This window comes from Mixophyes fleayi, chromosome 3 (genome assembly GCF_038048845.1).
Source record: "Mixophyes fleayi isolate aMixFle1 chromosome 3, aMixFle1.hap1, whole genome shotgun sequence".
In the NCBI taxonomy this organism is placed as follows: Eukaryota; Metazoa; Chordata; class Amphibia; order Anura; family Limnodynastidae; genus Mixophyes; species Mixophyes fleayi.
The window spans coordinates 195,795,376-195,812,418 of record NC_134404.1 but is presented as its reverse complement, the minus strand read 5'-3'; the positions used below and the strand labels follow the sequence as shown (position 1 = coordinate 195,812,418).

The 17,043-nt window shown below is 40.0% G+C and overlaps 1 protein-coding gene across 1 annotated transcript in view; it reads left to right on the top strand.

The window, feature by feature from the left end:
* The window catches only part of ROS1 (ROS proto-oncogene 1, receptor tyrosine kinase), a 245,980-nt gene that overhangs the window by 201,162 nt on the left and 27,775 nt on the right, over positions 1–17,043 (top strand). The window contains exon 41 of the mRNA XM_075200923.1: positions 7,800–7,963. Coding sequence (XP_075057024.1) covers positions 7,800–7,963 — 164 coding nt within the window. The remainder of the gene's footprint in view (positions 1–7,799; positions 7,964–17,043) is intronic.

Here is a 17,043-nt window from a genome sequence, read left to right as displayed (position 1 = left end):
TCCTGAAATCATGACTATTACTCATGAAGAAATGGTAGATATTCACAAGACTACATCACCACCATACATACACACACAGTATGAACACCGTGGCAAGAGAAATATGATTCCTGGTGAGGAACCCATAGCTACAAAATTGATTAGTGAAACTGCTGGTTTCCAAGTTATGGTTGCTCTAGATCTCACCAGGACCGCTCGGGGAACATTAAACTTTAAATATATCCAAGACCTAGCTAAATTAATAGATAATATCACCGAGATGTATGATGACACTTTCAGGTATACAGGAAGGGAGCTACAAGCGTACAAAAAGGAGTTGGTGCAACATAGACTGGTACTAAATTATCTCACCTCTATTACTGGTGGGTACTGTGTGACACTGGCCACCCAGTTCGGTGTCAAATGTTGCACGTACATTACTAATAATACGGAAGACCCTAAAGAGGTTATAGACCGGAAGATGGATGAAATTTTGCAGCTGAAATGGGAATTTCGAAAGAGCCATAATTCTTCGTTATATGAGGTTGGGGAAAAGGTGGCGGGTTGGTTCTCATGGTTGAACCCAGCAAAATGGTTCTCCGGTCTGGGGGAGTGGGTACAGGAAATGATTGCTAGTGTAGGTAAGCTCCTTCTCCTTATACTGGGTGTCATCTTAGCAATTGGTTTAGTTGTCAAATGTGTTCCTACTGTGTGGAAGTGTGGAAAACGGTCTCATGGGAGTAACACTGAGAAAGAGACTGAAAGGGTGGTACCAGATACCGAGATCATGGTCTGTGAAGAAGTATTGTATAATCCTGAACTTGAAACGGTGATTGGGTGATAGTTTATTACACTATCAAAGGGTGGAACTGTCGAAGTCAGTAAATTGGATAAAGTCATTTCAATTAAAGTCTAGCAAACTTGGTTGTCTTTGTCTGAAAAGATGCGTACGGTACGCTATGACGTACAAGGGCACGCTACGGCGTGAAAGGGCATACGCATCCACTACACGTGGCAGCAACAGTAATTGGTCTTTTACCATACATTCGCACAAACACGCATACTTATAAAATAGTACACATTATTGGTAGTAGCAACACATAGTCTGTTATGTCGAAATATAGTAGTATTTATATGTTATATCAAAGCTACATGCATATTAGTGAAATACACAGAACGGGTTAAAGGAATAACATCATGAGTGGTATCATAATGAACCTTGTTACATATCCTATTGTTTGGTGCGCTCTGCGAGGGAATCGCAGAGTGCATGCACAAGTTATGAATGATAGGGAATTATGAACTACTTAAGACTAAGGAATTCTGGCGGGAAGAGCAGAGCATACCCCCTGCAGAGATGACCCCCTCCTTTGGATTCCTTAGGATGAACCAGCCAATGATTGACAACCCCTTGGACATTCCTGAGACCCGGACCAATAGATGCAAGCCATACCATCTTCATTGTATTACTGTACTTGATTGTGTATATAAGCAGCAGCTTGTGATCCAGAGTGCAGACATCTTGTCCCCAGACTTCAGGATTGAATGACTGCACTGGATCCAGAGCGCCTGCGATAAGTAACGGCTGTATTTACTATTACATCGCTTGAGCATATTTTTTCCACTTATTACGAATAAATCTTTGTGCGTTGGAAACACAAATCGAGGTTCGACAATCGTTATTGGTTAGCGACAATACGCACATTACAGTACCTTTTTCATCAATTTATCTAATCTAAATAATCTTGTTCCACAGAATAAAAATATTTTTTCTATATTGGCAAAAATGTAATCAAACTCATGTGCCTATTATACTCAACAAGGAATGCGCTGATCCGCATAATTCTTTTCAATAGACAGTCAAACCCTAGCACCCACACAGACGCACCGTGGCACCAATGTGCTTCCTTGTAAAACATGGGGGCCCATAAAGTATGTGTATAATGTCACAAAGGAGCATTTGCGCTATGGCTTTACACATTTTGAAATGAGCCTTACAGTCTGTTCATATATCTAATATACACAACATTTTGAGTCATTTTGATAACAATATACAAAGCAGCACACTCTTTTTTTAGCAATTATCCAAATCATATTTTTCTGACCACTATAGGAAACATAGCTCATTATTGTGACTAGTGTACAAAATAGAACCCAGTCTTGTATCTGGTATTAAAACTGAGTCCAGAGCCCACAGCTCAGATTAGCTCTGATAGCTTGCGGGTTTCATTAATTCATGCTCCCTTCCCACAATGACTGTAGGGCTTGCCGGTCTGGTGGGTGCACAGCCAAGTCCCTTAAAAACCATCTCCTGTCTCTGCAAGGTTTGTTGTTTAATGCACTAGTAGATTTTCATAGTTAGTTATCAGTGTTCTCGATAGTAATACCTGTCTGTAAAAACATATATTTACCAGCTGGAGACATAAATGTAAAAACTACTTGTCACCAGTAAAGCATTGCTTGTTCAATCCAGACTTTTTCATATTAGTATATGGTTTATTAAATACATTTCCCCATTACCTACAAATGCTCAATGAGTTTGTATAGGGACAGACAATGCAGGACTTATTGTACTTTCTTTCAACCCAATAACAATATTTTGTTTTCCCAATAATTCAAAGTGTGCCAAACATTAATGAGTGCCTATAATTTCCGCATTTCAGGGATATATGCATGTCAACTGGTACATCTGCCGCCTCTTACATTTTATCATTAAATAGCAGAAAATAGTGATAATTTTGTCACCTCTGACTGCCCGCATTATCCTAATGCCAAACATGCAAGTTGGAATGTAATCATGCACGAGGTTGAAGCAAAAGGTTATTTCTTTAGTAGCCATCTATATCAAAAAGCTGAATCTTTGCTATTAGTACCTACAAACTTACTATTGTTTCCGTACCTTTTATTTTTTATATATACGTAAAAACAAACATTACACAGCCTCTTTTATTATATGTTTATGACAGTTTGTTAGGACCAGCTGCTGTTATAATCCTAAATGTGGCAATGGTTTTGTCAGCTATCCCATCATTTTTATTCAGTCTCCATGTGAACAAAACTCTGATACTGCCCCTCTAATGATATATTTGGCTCTATACACTCTTGTCTTTTACTGTTTTTTTTCTTTAAGGCTATTTTTCCCATTAACAGATCAACTGTCCATCTCACATTTCACATGCATTCCAAAACCTTCCAACTTTACTATGACCTTGTCACTAAACATAGTGTCACATAGCTTGCTAACATTTAAGAATACCACGCTCACTGACAGCTTCCTAAACATATTCTTCTTCCATCTCTTCATTAAAGTTGTTTGCTACTAGATTACTGGACAGTTCAATGTTTGTATGTCTCCTATTGTTTTTAGTTTGCACATAACTGTGTCAGTTTTTTAACATCATCTTATTATTGCTGCTATCAAACTGTTCATAATTTGTATGCATAAATTATAACTGTACACAACGTAGCAGTGCTGTAATAAGAAGGGCTTACGAATTTATCAACCATGTATAACTTTCAGTATTATGGGATTGGCGTGTTGTACCATGTTAGCCATTGACATAAGCTGGAAAATGACATTAATGGTTATGGGAACCAAGTTAGAGCACGTGTATTTTTAGGGAAATGGATTTCAACAAAAACATATAACCATGCACATTTTATTATTGTGACAATTACCCTGCCACTGTTATATAAATAGCAACACTAAGGGGTATATTTACTAAACTGCGAGTTTGAAAAAGTGGATATGTTGCCTATAGCAACCAATCAGATTCTAGCTGTCATTTTGTAGAATGTACTAATTAAATGATAACAATAGTCTGATTGGTTGCTATAGGCAACACTTCCAAATTTTCAAACCTGCAGTTTAGTAAATATATCTCTAAGTATTAATAGAACTGAATCATTATTAGGTGTAATCAATATGTTTAACAGTTTCTGTAATCAACATTGCAGTCTTTTTTTTTAAGTTGTGCTAACTACATGGACAACTGTTGGTAAAATATTGACATAGTTATTGAGGTGAAGTATAATTTTCTGTTTAACATAAGTGTGTCCTGGTCAGTAAGGTGATCTCCCTTACATCCTGTCCCTTGAAGGCCATAGAACTGTGACTTGCCATTATTTCAAGGCTTCTACAGAGGAAACATTGAAAGCTACATACAAAAACAGTAATGAGGCAGAACAACTCCTGTTCATTCATAAAACACTGTGGGGAAATAATTCAGTTAGAATGGAATAAAATTACAAACTCGGGTACCAATGTCATTTACTAAGCTGAGCATAGTCACCTATTTCATCAATCTATGACATGCTCAATGTTGCCTGTTCCATTATGCTGGCTGTAGAACTGGTCTCACTGACTTGTTTGACAGTAATTCCTTAGCAATACACTGGAACCAATGCACAAAACCAATTTGTGTCTGGGTTTAAACATCTATTTGTATTTGTTGTTTCTGTGTATAAAAATACTGTGTTATTGAATATATTTATATACCACTACTTGCACTATATTTTGCATCATGCATTCTAATTATTGGTTATATAAAATGACATTCTTGCCAGAGGCCTTCCTTTATCTGTCACCATCTCTATTTTCCTATTACTTAGTAACGTGTCACATTTTTTGTGATATTTGGTCTCATCCCTTCATTATTACCTTTGTAGCTCCCACTGCATAACTTTATCTCCACCATTTAAGTTTTCACACTGATGTACTTTTAGTTGTCACTGCTGAAGGATAATTTCACATTTTCAGTGGAATTACCCCACTTGCCTAGGCTCCCCTTACTTTAACTGTTGGCGTCTACATTCAGGGTTACTCTGTGCTGTAGTGGTTCCTGAGGAAACCAGACCCTCAGAGGAAGTCTCATCCTGGAGCAGGCCATAAGAAGAGCCATATGTTAGCACCGCCTCCTGCTCATTTATAATCCAATCGCTATTTACTTTTTTTTTACATTTCCACTAAAAAGGTACAATTAAGCTTTAAAATATCTTAATTTGTAAATAAATAATTACACCTAGGTGTGATCAGTTCTCGTTATGAATCTTGGATTCATTTTCATTACTTCCAACTCTTTTTTTTATATATTAAGGATTATACATTGAGGATTTTGGAAATGACTGGATATTTCATGGTTTTCTGCTCTTAGTATTTGGGTAAGCCATGTGTTTTTTCACTACTCCCTCTCTATATCCCAATTTCAAATCCTGTGATTTAGCGAAGAAAACTAGGTCCTGCAGCTGTATGCATATATTAAAAATACTACATTTTCACCAGAAAGCCATTCAGCTGTTTTGCTTGATATACTGTACATGGGCAAAGAATACTGTGATAGCCATGTGAAAGGCCAAAGAGGCATGATAGGCTAGCTTTCTGTCAAAGTGCATGGGTTTGCTAAGCAAATGTACACAGTGAGAGCATTCCTTGCTCAGGGAGTAGGTGCACTGCTGGGGCTAGTTTTGTGGATCAGTTTAAAATGAGATTTTATTTTATGTAATGAGATTGTTGAAATGAGATAAAGAGGTGGAGAGGTGCCCATTTTTAGATGCGGCTCTTGCTTTACAGAAAGGCACACTGTTATATTAATTCTGCGAAACACTTTACAAAAGCTCTGGTGTAGATCGGTTATCATCCTATACTTTTAATGAGGGAGATGTTGCAAAACATGCATGTTCTAGCATTTAGATGGCAGATAGTGATTACTGCACTATAGATTAGCTCTGTGCCCTACTTCCTAATAGCCATTTTCTCCCAAATGTAAAACCTTTAAAACATTAGAAATTATGAAGTGATGCCGAGATCTGCTGGAATTCCATCTCAGTTCAGCTGTTGGACTCAGACAGTTCAACTGCCATTGCTGTTGCAGAAAAGCACCAGATGCACAGGTATTCCTAGCTGTCAGATAACTACAAGAATGTTCGTATAGCACAAAAGCAAAAGCATTCTCCATAACAACAAATGGTGAGGGGCAGTCATGGTGGCCAGCAATTGATTATCTTAAAGTTTCTGCAATGCCTAGTTTATCTTTGATGTCTTCACCACCCACTGTCTCTCTACATTCCAACAGTACCACAGCACTGTAGCTGCACAGTTCTGTATGGATTGGAACTCTGGTGACTCATCTCTAGGGTATTGTTTTTTGAGAAACCATTAGAGAGCAGAATATTATTCACATGCTGCCCAATGCTGTGATCTGAGCCCAGGCAATATGTTAAATAACTGGCCCATCAGATTCTTATATTTACGGAGTTGTACTTTCCGTACTGTGGTGACTCATAAATAAACTCATATTAAAGCATTGTCGGCATTAAATGCTCTATCAAATATATTAGCACAACTTTCTAGATGACAGTATGCAGGTAAACTGCCCTAAGATATCAAAGCTAAAGTGAGATTGGTATAATTGGTTAGTCAAAATCATCTGTCAACATATACTCAGGCTCAGTGGGTCCAACAGCTGAACAAAGAAGGCAATAGCAATGAGTACTGTTAAATGTACCCAGCATCTGATCTTTATTAAGAACTTTAACTTATCTGCAGCAGGATGCCATATCAGGAATCTTGATTTGCTGAAGCCACAGTGTGGGTTTGTTGATTGATACACAGAGATGGAGCCAGTGATGTCACAGCAACCCAATCTCAGCATTTTGACCTTTATCAAATCCCATCAGGACAGTGTCATAAAGATGCTGGAGCAGTTGCAGTCCTTTGTGGTGGAGTGGGAAGAAATTAGTTTACATTTACAGAGCTGCCTTGGAATGTCAGGGAACATGGAGCAATGTATCTTCTTGGATCATATCTAATATTTCAGTTTTTGGTATTTATAGTATGGTATTGTATACTTGAAACCAGTGGTGGTACTACTTCCACTGCAGAGGGTGCAGCAGCTATGGGGCCTGGAGATGAAGTGCCCCATATTCGCCACAATCCCTGCCATAGCAGAGGTTCCACCATCGCCTGCACCTACTGTAGGACAAGTGTAGTGAAAGAGGGCTTAGTTGCACATGCAGGGCTCTTCTCATTAGAACAGAGTGGGGGCCTCTGGCGGATGGACAGCATCGTCAGGCCTGCCCACAAATTTTGCCATGGGGCTTGTAGACCTGTGCAGGTGGAAACCATATGTCAGTACCTAGATCTAGTTCAGTTATTTACAAACATATACTAAATGTTCTACTGTAACTAATTACAATGTTGAGCAAGTGAATTTGTCACCTACACTTTAGCACAGACATATACATCTACTCTTGGTAACACTATGTTCCCTGGCAAGCCTATTATATATCCATGGAACCAAGTGTCCAAATAATTGTCAGCCAGTCAGCTGAATACTTGCACTTTGATATTTCACACATTTGCTTTTCTGTTTAACCATAAAAAGACTGAAGAACATCTTTGTGTGCATTTTCTAATTGCTATATTCCTTTGTAGTGTGAATAAATGTATTCAAACATTGTTTTCATTTTCTTTAGTTCAATATTTGGCTATCACTGGTATTATTTTTGGCTGGTGTTATTATAGTCCCATTATACTTTGTGTACTTGTGGAGTTGTGCTTCACCTAAAACATTAGGCTTGTAATTATCAAAAAGTAAGCTAACTGCTTTGTTATGCAGCCAAATATGAATCATTTGCATGCTTAGCACAATTGGTGTTGCCCACCAGCTGATGTTTCCAAATGAGAAATTGTAGTCAAAAGTTTCAATATGTGCTTTTTATTAATGATTCTGAATTACTTAAAGTAGTATCAAGCAAAATAAATCATTGGCAAGATTAATATTTGAAATGAGATGATATTTTTTGTTTTTGTTTTTTTTTAGGTGGGACCTGATCCTGAAATGTTGGATAACAGATCCTTTAAGGAGACCTAGCTCTGCTCAGATTCTGAAACACCTTGAAGAGCTCAAAGGCTGCTCTTTAAGATGCACTCGGCTCCAATATAAAAGCGTGGCTTTGGAAGGTGTTGATAATCCAGGCTTTGAAGGTCAATATGGCTTATTTTTGTTTGTAAATGAAAGCAGAAGAGGATTTACACGTTGGTATTGTTTTGCACATATTTATACTTCATATCGTGACTATGTAGGTTTATGATGTCAAATGGTTGTTTTACATCAATATTGATTAGTTTGAAAAGATCAATTTCAGTTTGTTTTCCATTCAGTTTGAACACCACAACAAATGAACAACATTGTTTAAGGCTTTAGACTGCACAAGAAAAAATATGTGCTTTTCTTTTCATCTTTCCCTTCTATTTCATTTTTGTAATGGAATTGAATGGAGGAGAGATGGATTATAGATTTCTATGTAGAAAGAGCTAGTGATACATGCAGCATTACATGTTTTTAGTGTACTGCAATTCGCCTCTGTATGAAGGAGTTTGTAAAAGAGCTTTACTTTCTAAGTTAATGATTTCCATTAAGGATATCAATGTCCGACATTTCATCATATCATCATCATCATTTATTTATTTAGCGCCACTAATTCCGCAGCGCTGTACAGAGAACTCATTCACATCAGTCCCTGCCCCATTGGAGCTTACAGTCTAAATTCCCTAATATAGACACACACACACTCACACACAGACAGACAGACACAGACTAGGGCCAATTTTGATAGCAGCCAATTAACCTACTAGTATGTTTTTGGAGTGTGGGAGGAAACTGGAGCACCCGGAGGTAACCCACACAAACACAGGGAGAACATACAAACTCCACACAGATAAGGCCATGGCCGGGAATCAAACTCATTACCCCAGTGCTGTGAGGCTAACCACTAGGCCACTGTGCTGCCCCATATATGAAATGATAAACAATACAAATGTAACAATATTTTTTAAAAGGCTGTTGAACCCACCCTCTTCTACTGCATGAGACGGCACATCTACTGCTGCTTCCCAATGCTCTGGTCATGGGCCACTCACTGCTGCTATGGTGGGTGGAGTAGGAACAGGAGAGGAATAATACCTCCTCTCCGTCTCCTGTCACTACTATTAGCCATTGCACTACATTTAGGGCAGGAAGAAGTGCAGGAGACTTGCATTATATACTGCTCCTTCTGAAATAAGTTATTGCAGATTGACTAGTGACTGGGGCACTTTTGGAGGTAGGGCAAGACAATTTAGGATCCAGGAAGTGAAAGGGAACTTTGTCTTTGGTGCCCCTTGGACTGTGCCACGTGAGACAATATTCTCAGCTTTCCCATGGGAAGAACGGCCGTGTTCAACCTAAAATTCAATTGTAACGGTTGATTGACAGCATGGGTATAATATGGGTATAATATGCATAGAATTTTATTTCCACCTTAAGATTTGCTTGTTATAATATTTATAGAACATGACATCATGTCAATTTCATTTGTGTGCATGATATTCTCGCAATTTCAATGAATTAGTAGGGCATGCAGTAATTTGCAGGATGTAATACACTGGCTATTTCCTGGTTGTAATGTTATTTATCATGCTCTTCAGTGAATATTTTTGTATAAAAATACAGATTTAAGCAAATAAGCATATATCTACTATTTTGCATGGTCATTGGTCACTCTCTCAATGCATGTTAAACTGCAAAGTGTAGGAAATGGTGATTGGATGTTTGTTTCAATTGTACAGTTGTATGCAATGGGTTGGGTACCCTGGTCAAATGGCATGTATCACTAAATGTTTAAATGAAAAGAAGATAACACCTCCTCTGCAGGACACAAGCTTAAAGCTGCACTCCATCCTGGTAAAAGGTGTATTAAAGGGCTACACCCCAGCTAGCCAGAGTCCCAAGGGATCCTTACATGTGATGCAGAAGCAGGAAAATAATTTAGTTAACCAACATAAAATGGTGGAGGTGGGTTGAGCGGGAGGACCAATCACAAGACAAAGTCTCTTGATTGCTACTTGTGATTGGTCTTCTTGTCCACCCCCAAACCCAGTTTTTGGCCACAGCTTTAAGATGAAGCCCTGGAAAAAGCTTTATGGTTGATTTTGAGAGATATTTTGATTGTTGACGTGCTGAAATATCCAGTCTGCTTTCAGAATCAATTCACTGACTCTAGGACATTAGCTTCTAGGATTTGTTGATTTTTGGTTGAATCCATTCTCCCTTTCATCGGAACAGTATTTCCTGTGTCACTAGCTGCCACACAGTCCTAAAGCAGAATAGATGCACCCCCATACTTAACATTTAGTAGGGTGTTCTTTTCCTCAAATGCCTTATCTGTTTTTCTTTAAATGTATCATTTGTGGTTGTCACCAAAAAGTTACATTTTAGTTTGGGTACACTTTGTTCCAAAACGCTTATCTAAGTAAAGTCTTGCACGCTTTAGGCATTATCTTTTGTAATGAGATCAATTTAATTTTTCCTTTCCTGTACTGTGAATCTGTGAACCACTACTTTGGTGTTAGCTTAATTTTTCTGCAGCCCTTTGCCATGATACAGTATGTTGGTGGTAGTCATCTTTCCGAAGAGGACAATTCCGACATAATAGATTCAGACACAAAAATGCTGATAGTTGTTATGGTGACATGTATTAAATGTACCACACCCACCCCAGTATGTGGCTTCTGTTCTGACCTGTTTACAAGCATTCCTTTGTAGCAGTCAAATATTTTATTTTCAAATCCTCAGTCAACTGCTTAGAGGAACCCATGTTTGTTGAGAATAGGCACAACATCCTGAGAGGTTAACAGTTTCAGTTCTTTAGTCAACTTATGGCCAATCAATCAAGGTCATCGAGTTTTAAAACCTTACAAAAGTATTATGGAATCAACTGAATTAAGAGTGCCCAAACTTATGCACATACCATATTTACTGCTTTTTTTTTTTTTATCTATTAAATTTGTCAAATATGTATAGTTGTGTCATTCATTTTGTACATTGCAGAGATTGTGTTAACTTCTTTTCACTTAGAGATTTGATGAAACGTGTAGTCAGACCAGAGGTAACCAAATGTTTGCCTACAGCTGTAAAATAATAATAATAAAATAAGAATAATTTTGTCACAAACATGTTTGGTTGTCAGAGGATTGTTTGTGCTTATCCAGAAGCACACCTCATGTATAAATTCTTAGTTAGACCAATGCCGCAATCAGTTAGGTCACATAAATAGACAGACACACACATAATAAATATATCACCATGACTTCATACAGCTTCATTTAGAAAAACATCACCACCAAACGTTTATGCAGGAAACTGATCTAAACATAGGCAGGCTGGCTGGCTAGGCCTATGACATAAATATCAAGATTTAATTAGAAACCCTTATTATAATGTCCTCGCTTTGAGCACATCGAAAATAGCGAATATGTACATAACACATGCTTTAAAACAGTCAAGCTTTAAGGATTTTATGTTAAGTGGTTCTTCAAACAAAACTTCACACATGGCAGGTGTCAAGGACAGTTAAAAAAATAGCATGATCTTGAGATCTACATTTACAAAGTGTGGTATTTGCAATACTGGAAGACACCTAACAATTAACTCACAAGTTAAGATATCATAACACTTAGTAAACATTGCTGAAAAAATATTGAGAAAATACTGGGTGACTATAAGGAGGGGTCTCTCCGAGGCAGGGGTGGATTGGTCATAGATTAGTGGCCCCAATGACATCATGTGACTGCCTAGGGGCCACTTGAAGCGTTTTATCAAATTTTTCTCTGTTTTTTTTCTGGCTGATTTTTTAATTAATTAATTTATTTATTACCTTGGGATAGCAGGAGGATGGACAGCCAAGACTCATCGTCCACTAAGCCAATTAACAAGCAATGACAAGCAGCCTGGCAGCCACCACACTCTGTCATAGCATAGTGCAGGAGGCAAAGCACTTAGTCTTGCGACTGAGATGAGGGAATTCTCATGTATCGAAACTAGCAGTGAGATCACTTAGCAGGAAGTCACCGTGATACAGTGGAGAAATAATTGAAACAGGGATTGAGCCACATTTATGATATTTGGAGGAACAATAAAGATGTGCATTATATGGGGGAGAATTAATACAAAGGGGACATGATATGGAGAGAATAGATACAAGTGGGCAGGATAATGAGGATGGTTAAGATTGGTTTGGTGGCATTATTATTACAGGGGGTGCATGATATGGGGCAGTGTTAAAATGAGTGACATGATACAGAGAATCTGTACTTTTTGGATATTAGTCAAATAGGACCGATAGGTGTTGTATTTGATTATTTGATTATAGCTCTTTGACACAACAGTTTGTCAGATTTAATTGGTTGTATCGTCATCATCATTATATATATATTGGCTATATAAAACTACACCCATATCAGACAAACCACTTTTTTCATCATGTCAATTATTCAGATGTTGGTAAAAGAGACTATGAAAGCCACCCCTGTACAGTGGGCAGTGGGTAATAAATAGTGATAAAAAGAAAGAAAGAAAAAACAGAAGCATATCCACCTTCCAGCCATATTAACCCTACTGCTGCGAGCCCAGGGCAGGTCAGAGGAAAATCAGGGGGACAAACAGCGTGAGGTCCCCCCCGATTCTCATTCAAACAGTCCTAGGCTTAGCCAGCCGGGGCTGGTGCCACCGTAGTAGGGGAACCTGCAGCAGAGGGTCCCCCCGCCGTGATGTTAATCAATCGCAGGCTGATCAGCATGGGGCTGGATTCCCTAGGCGGTTGGGGGCCGCTAAAAAATGCTTGTACCCTCCCTAGGGGTACCCAACCCTGTGCTGTTACAGGGATCTTTCCACACCCCTGGGTGGTGGGTGTGGGGTAATTAAAGTGTTAAATAATCCTTATGCTGCCAACCTAGGGCTGGTTGGAGGAAAATTGGGGGGACAAACAGCGTGGGGTCCACCCGATTTTCCTCCAACCAGCCCTAGGCTTTGCCAGCTGGGGCTGGTAAAACCATAACAGGTGAACCAGCAGTAGGGGGTCCCCCTACTATGATGCCAACCAGCCCCAGGCTGGTCAGCACAGGGCTGGATTCCCTAAGGAGTTATGGTCTGTAAAAACATGCAGACAGCACTAGAGCTCTTCCCACACCTCTGGGCAGCGGGTTTGGGCTAATAAATGAGTAACAACAACAAAAAATGAATGAAACACTATTTTACATTGATGAATTACAGGTCCTAGCAAGTCTAGGCTGCCATGAGCTGCCATGAACAGTCTGGGTATGACGGTGCTTGCAGTACTACAAGCACCAGCATGCCCATGGCTATCAGGACACGCTGGCACTTGGGAAATCACAAGTTCCAGCATGCCCTGACACCCAGGGTACACTGTGTCCTGTAGTGAACCAATGTAAAATGTAAATAAAAGACCACCACATTCTATTAAAAAAAATGAAAAACATTCTTACCTACCAACTCTGTTCTTCTTCTGTAGTTTTAGTCTTGTAAGCTTTTATTCCAAATTGAGTGATGATTAAAAAAAAGAACCCAAAAGAAATGCCAAGTGAAGATTTAAAATAAAGAACCCCAGAATACATTCCAAGTGATAATTAAAAAAAAAGGACTCAAGAAATCTTTGACAGCATGGGAAACTGACATTAGTGTTCACTGACGTTGGCGTTCCCACGATGTCCCATGCAGTCAGAGATGCAAGCACCAGGTTATAAATAGACCTGCTGGCTTATAGATTTTCATTATGCGGCGGGTTTTTTCTGTGTTCAGAAGCAGTTGCAGCATTTCGGGAGGACTTTTTTTCTTTTTTGCCAAGCATTAATGAGTGGTGTCTTTTATTTACATTTTACATTGGTGCACTACAGGACACAGCTTGTCCTGGGTGTCAGGGCATGCTGGCACAACTGGCTGCGTGTCAGGCAGCCTGACACGCAGAGCAGCTCTTCTCTGCTCCTCTGCACACTGATATCTCTGCACAGCTACGGAAGCCCAGAAGACTAAAAAAAAATAAAAAGCAAAAGCATACTTGTGCTTATAGTGCCGACAGAGCACTTAAGCACGGAATCCTGTGCTGCCCCCTGTATTCTGACATCTGGGGGCAGCAAAAAGAGCCACACCTGGTCCAGGGGGCCCCTGAGAGAGGGGGCCCAGGGCACTTGCCCCCTGTGCCTCCCCCTTAATCCGGCCCTGCCCAGATGTGAAGGGTGCCATCTCAAAACTGCTGATTTAGGAATTCTCTACATGTGTTCTATGGAACTTAGACTTGGGGGTATATTTACTTAGCTATGGATTTGAAAATTGGAGATGTTGCCTATAGCAACATCAGATTCTAGTTATCATTTATGTAGTACATTCTACAAAATGAATCTGATTGGTTGCTATAGGCAACATCTCCACTTTTTCAAACCTGTAGTTTAGTAAATATAACCCGTGGAATCATTGCTGACCACTTAGGAAGAGTCCAGCGTCTTCTGCTGAACCATTCCTGGGTGCTTTTTGAAGTGTGTTTGGTGTTACACTTCAAAAAACATTCTTATTTTGCACTCCGGTTTATCTAAACTGCTATACATTAGCTACCGTTTCGTTGTAAAACTGTTAGGAACCCCTCCAGCCGCCACAACACAACCCGGAGTCTACTCTGTCAATCAGGTGTTCACTGGAGCCCCTGATGGTGGGGACAGACTGGGCTGCAGACTGACAGAGGGTCGTGAAGTGTGTACCGGCTGGGGAGAACCCAGGCCAGCGGAGTGAGGTCCACGCAGAGGTCAAGGGCCGGCAGCAGGTTGCAGTTCCAGTAAACAAGCCGGGATCAAGGGTCACAGGCAAAACAGGAGAAAGGGTAAACAGGCCAGAGGTCAGGGTCACGGGATACACAAGCGAAGTCCAAATCCAAGCCAAGGGTCATACACGGGTGATCAGTAGAAGCTCAATAGACAGGAACAGGAACAAGCAGGTCAGCAGACTGGGTAGCAGAAGCTATAACCAGCAATGAGGCAGCAGACCTCATTGCCTTAAATACCAATACAGACCAATCAGTAGTTGGATACACTGCTGCAGGCTAATTACTCATACAGAGCAGGGCCAATCAGGACTTGTCCTTGAAATACACAGATGCAGGCTAATGCCTGTAATATCAGCCCACTAATTAAATCTGTCATGCGCATGCGGCCGCATACCGCCGGGATGCAGCGCTATAGTAGAGGCGTCCGGCCGTTGCCTTGGTGACGGCCGGGCAGGAAGAGGAAATGATGTCCCAGTCGTCAAGGTGACGGCCGGGACGCCAGGGAGAGCCAGAAGCGAGCCGCGGCGGCTGTAAGTACCGCCGCGGCTCGTAACAAAACTCTAAAAGTCCATCTGGTTGTTTTGTTTATGTTACATGTATTATTGTGTACATATTGTAGTATTACAAATTATAGTCTTTATGTTCTGGCCAGACCTAAATGCTTGATCTATGTTATCAAATATTTGAATATTCACCATTATATGACTCATTGACCTGTAATCCAAGATCAAAATTGAAGCATTATATTGATGTTTATTGCATTTCTTGTGACTTTTATCAGTGTACTGATTTAATTGTATGAATATTTTTACTAAATATATATCCTTACAATTTCACAATAAGTTAGATTCACATTGTGATTACACATACATTCAATATTCTAGGCGCCTTGAGACTCCAGATTTATACTTTGTTTATTTCTATCTATCTACCTGGGAGGGCTGGAACTCAACCGTCCCCCACATTCTGTATTTCGGAAGCCACCACCTATACCCTCCAGGAGAAGAGCAGATACTTAAAACTCCCCATATTACTATTTCACCTTACCACATGCCTTCCTCTCCTGCACCCAAATCCACACGTACAAACTGACACTTAAGTACCCTTAACCCAATCTGTTTCTTATTTTCACTAAAACAATTATTTTCTCTAATGTCTGCATTGTTCTGCCCTAATCAGGCTGCCTCTTTCTACAACAAAACACTCACTTCAGCCCTAAACATTGCAGCAGTCTCTGACAATCCAAGCCCCAACCATGGCACACCAAACAGACCCACTACCTGCAAAAGTTCTCCCGCACTCCAGAGCGCAACTTGAGGAAATCTCACTCGTATTCTAATTTCCTCCACTATAAATCCATTCTTTCATCTTAAAACACTGCCTTTTCAATTGCCAAACAAACATTCTTCAAATCCCTAATATCCACCAAGTCTTCAAACCCATGTCGCCTTCAGCTCACTTATCTGCCCACCTGCACCTCCTCCCCCTTCTTCCCTCACAACCCATGATTTTGCCACCTATTTCAAAGAAAAAAATCTACACCATTCGACAAGATATTTCCTCATGCCAACTTCCACACACTCCACCTATGCTACCCACCTTCACTTACACTTCCCAATCCACCTTTAATTCATTCTCTCCAGTAACTGAAAACAAAGTCTCTACACTCATCTCATCATCTCACCCTACAATTTGACCCTGTGACCCTATTTCCTCCCAAATTCCCTGCTTCCTCTTCTCCAATGTATGTGCATGCCCACCTCTAGCTCACCTCTTCAACCTGTCTCTCTCCACTGGCACATTCCCATCCTCCTTTAAACATGCGCTCATCTCATCAATTCTAAAGAAACTATCTCTGGATCCAGCCTCTCTCTCCAACTACCGCACTTTTTCTCTCTTGCCCTTTGCCTCCAAACTACCTGAGCGATTAGTGTACAAACGCCTGTCTTACTTTCTCTCTTCTTATTTTATTCTTGACTCTCTTCGATCAGGTTTCCTTCCACAACATTTTACTGAAACTGCTCTTGCAAAAGTGATTGATGATCTAATTACTGCAAAGTCTAGGGGTCATTTCTCCATTCTCCTGGACCTCTCTGCTGCTTTTGACACTGTTGATCACCCTTTTCTCCAACACCCCCTACACTCAATTGGCCTTTATGACACAGTTCTTTCCTGGTTTACTTCCTACCTTTATACGGCTCCTTTAGTGTTTCTAACTCTGGCACATCCTCCCCTCCATTCCCATTATCAGTCCCACAAGGCTCTTTTCTTGGCCCTTTAATTTTTCATTGTAAACCTTCTTTTGGGGCACTAATTCGCTCATCCGGCCTGCAGTCTACGCTGATGACATCCAAATCTATATTTCTTCCCCTGACCTTCCCCTTCTGTACTATCTCGTGTAACCAACTGTCTTTCAGC